The following is a 3734-nucleotide window of genomic DNA, read 5'->3' on the forward strand; positions in this document are numbered from 1 at the left end:
TTAATGTACCCTTGAACCCTTGAAACGCGAGTCCGACTCGCACTTGGCCGGTTTTTAGGATCAGATTTACGTACATATTTTGATAAGTTCCATATCAATTAAACTCATAATTTCCGACATTCACAGAGATCTATTCTCAATTATGGGATCTATTTTTATGATATAGGAGGCAAACGAGCAGACCAATCGCCAGATGGTAAGCGGTTACCGTCGCCCGTGGACACCCGGAACACCAGAGGGGCTGTAAGTGCGTTCAACAAATTACTCAAAATTGTGGTTTTTACATTGAATTTTTACACGTTTTAATCAAAGTTAGACCAAGAAAAGACTGCAACGATTTTGATAGTGTTATTTACTCGACGACATAATTTCATAAAAGTATGACGTTTATAATAACACTTGCACTGCGTGCGCTATCAAAACCGTTGCAGACTTATCTCGGTCTAACTCTAGCAAGCAAACTTTTTGCAAGGGCAAATAACAACCAAAACCTTAAAAGGTCAAAGTTGAATCAATAGAAAAAAAATCACAAAAATATATCTTATTTTCATCTATATTCATACCATACCTGCATACCATAGCAGTTATATAGATATAGCATGGAGATCTGACGAGCAAAAATTTATATCTTCTGTCGCAACTTTCGCGCGACGCGCCATAACTTTTGTGTCCTTATTTCCTGAATTTACACTCCTTTTATTATCAGGGGCGTATTTTGAAATTTGGCGCCCCGGGCCAATACGTTTCGCCGCCCCAGAAGTCAAGGAAGAAAAACAAAATGCAATCCGCCGGACAAAGTGTGGGTTGGCGCCCTGGGCCATGGCCCGGATAGCCCTAGGGTAAATACGCCCCTGCTTATTATAACAGATTAGATATCAAATCTGGACCACATTCACTTGTTTCTATTTGCCGTACCATATTCAAAACCGGGCCTTAGCATTCTCTATGGATCTGTAACTTTGTCTTCTATCCTGACTGGTTCATTTGTATCAGACAGTGTTGGCCGAAAGTTAATGCGAATTGAAAATGTTGGCCATTAACCATTATAAATTGAACCTTAAACCGTAACAGACGATTACAGATTACGGTTCAATTTATAATGGTTAATGGCCAGCATTTTCAATTTGGATTAACTTTCGGCCAACACTGGTATCAGATAGTTTTTTTAATGTAGTTAATTCTGTGACAGTTAATTCTAGGGCAGCTGATACTTGGGCAGTTGGTTCTATAACAGTTGATTCCTTTGAGGCAGTTGGTTCTATAACAGTTGATTGCTTTGAGGCAGTTGGTTCCTGTATAGCAGTTAGTTCCTTTGAAGCAATTGGTTCTTTTGGGGCAGTTGATTTCATTGTACTACAAATTGGCTCCATTGCGGATGGTGGAGCTAAATTGATAATTATCGCAGTATTCTCTGCATTTATGTTCATAGTTAGACCTTGAGGTTCATTTTCTTTAAGTAAAGCCATCTCTTCTTTCCGCAGGAGTTGTATTCCGGACATGTTTTGCAAGGTGTTGAGATGTTTGATCCACTTCTCGTTGCGGATACATGATATTTCGTCTTCTTCTTCATAGGTTTTTTGGAGCTGTTGAGAAATGTAAAATTTTTAATTGAATTATAACAGTTATTTCTTCAATCTAATTTATTTAAAATATGTGAATTTTTTGTGATTTTGAAATTAGAATTATATGTGAATTGTCAGGATTGTTATTTACAACTAAAAAATATAAACCATACTTCAAAAAAGAAGACTTTTCCAAATAAAAGGGTACTTGGTCAAGTTTTAAAAATAAAAGGGTACTGCTTAGTATTTAAATAAATATGGAAGAAACAGCAACAAACCTGCACATTCAACTTCTTAATATCTTGAAGGTTCTTCTTTGTCTGTAGATCTGCCTCCTTCTGTTTCAAGACCTCTTGCAACTTGTCATCCCTGGCTGCATCGATCTGGTGCGTCGGAGTGCTACCAGGTTCCTCCGAGTCCAGACCTTTGTTGGATCTGTCCATTTCTGACCAAGCCATTGTTGATATAATTGACTCAGAAGGGGGCATAGGGCCATATGTCATGACCTTGAGACTCTCAACTTCTTCATCAACAGAGAGGGCCTCGTCATGTTTCAAGCATTGAGGCTCTTCGTAACCGAAAGGCCATGAGCATGTAGTGTTCTCACACATGACTACTTTTTGATTGAAGTTCATGAAGTAACAGCGTACAGCACTTTTGCATACTGGACAGTCCTGAAAAACATATTATTTTAGAGATTTTATTCATTTTAAAATAACACTGGACAAAATATTTATTATGTATACTACCTTTACATATTGGCCAAATGGAGATTCTTCTACTTCAGGTACTTGTAATATCTGAAAACAATAAAGGAAAGGTGTATCAGTAAATCAATTAAAAATCAACTTTAAAAATATGATGAATATTCTGAGTTGTTGTAAGTTTATTTTTCCTTTTCGATGTACGTATATTTATTGATTTACTTAGGTTAGAATATAATTTTATAAACGAGTATAATTATAATCTCACAGCTTCTATTTCGTAGTCAAGCCCAGGTAAGGCCGCTGGTGTCTCTCCGCCGATTGCCTCAAGCATTGAAGATTCTTGCATTGCATTATCTACAGACGCAGGTTTATCTGATGAAGGATCTCTCATTTTGCAAATAATGTATTTGATAGTTGTTATATTTAATTCGTGAAAAACTCTTGATTTTATGAGATAGATACTATCTATAACTACTTTTCCTAGCAATTAGTACACATCTATTACTTATAACAACAGATTGGGCCCGGCAAGACGCACACGCCTAAGTTTTGATTTGACACTTTTGAGGCTTTTGACAGTTTTGACATTTGATTTGCGTTTTTTCTCTATCTGTGCATTCGAAACTGAGGGGCTACCGCGAAAACCGAAATTCGCAAATTGCGGGGATCTTACTCTTTTACTCCAATGAAGGCGTAATTAGAGTGACAGAGAAAAATGCCCGCAATTGACGATTTTCGGTATTGGCGGTAGCCCTACTGGCTATCAAAGTTGATCAAACAGTCAATAGTTCAATATATTTTTTTGTGTAAGGCCAAGCCACGGACCTAGAGAGTAAACCGGACAGAGTACATTAGCCAAAAAGTGTGTCCACATGAGAAGTCAAGGTGGGCCGTTGCATCTCTTTCTAATTAGGGTGACCATAAGTCATATGTATGTGGGATATTAGGATAACATTGAATATATAGTTTGGCCAGGATCTTTTCTTATTCGTGCATAGTTATAGATAATCATACTGTATTTTCGCTGTACTAGTATTATGGCCTGAAAAGGGATGGATATAGTTTTTTTTCTCTTCTGTAAAACGCTTCACACAACCTTAGGCACTTAATTTAGTTGTTCTAAAAGCTGTTGCTAATAGGCGCACTGGACCACGAACATAGTGGATCGTCAGGAATGTGGTCCGCCGTAACGTCTGTCAAGAACACGGGTATGAGTGAGAGAGATAGAGAGACAGATATGGTGACAGAACCAGAGGGTCTACCGCGAACCAAGTTCGACGTGTTGCCTCTCTGTCACATTTACGTACGAACTTACAAGTGCGACAGAGAGACAAAATGTCGAAAGTGGTTTGGGGTAGGCCCTCAGGGCAGTGGGGGATTTACAGTATTTGCCGTCCTAGGCCCCAGGCCCTGTAGCAAGCACTAGACGCCCCTTTCTCAGCACCCATCATATAGACTGCCACCC

The 3734-nt window shown here is 38.6% G+C and overlaps 1 protein-coding gene across 1 annotated transcript; it reads right to left on the reverse strand.

The window, feature by feature from the left end:
- Positions 1 to 1103: 1103 nt before the first annotated feature.
- Positions 1104 to 2803, reverse strand: LOC134794534 (uncharacterized). The gene is made up of 4 exons (XM_063766346.1): positions 2535 to 2803; positions 2312 to 2362; positions 1841 to 2236; positions 1104 to 1583 (listed from the first exon to the last, which is right to left on the reverse strand). The coding sequence occupies exons 1-4, from the start codon at positions 2658 to 2660 to the stop codon at positions 1104 to 1106; spliced, it is 1053 nt and encodes a 350-aa protein (XP_063622416.1). The 5' UTR covers positions 2661 to 2803.
- Positions 2804 to 3734: the final 931 nt, after the last annotated feature.

The sequence above is a fragment of the Cydia splendana genome, chromosome 10 (genome assembly GCF_910591565.1).
Source record: "Cydia splendana chromosome 10, ilCydSple1.2, whole genome shotgun sequence".
Taxonomy (NCBI): Eukaryota; Metazoa; Arthropoda; class Insecta; order Lepidoptera; family Tortricidae; genus Cydia; species Cydia splendana.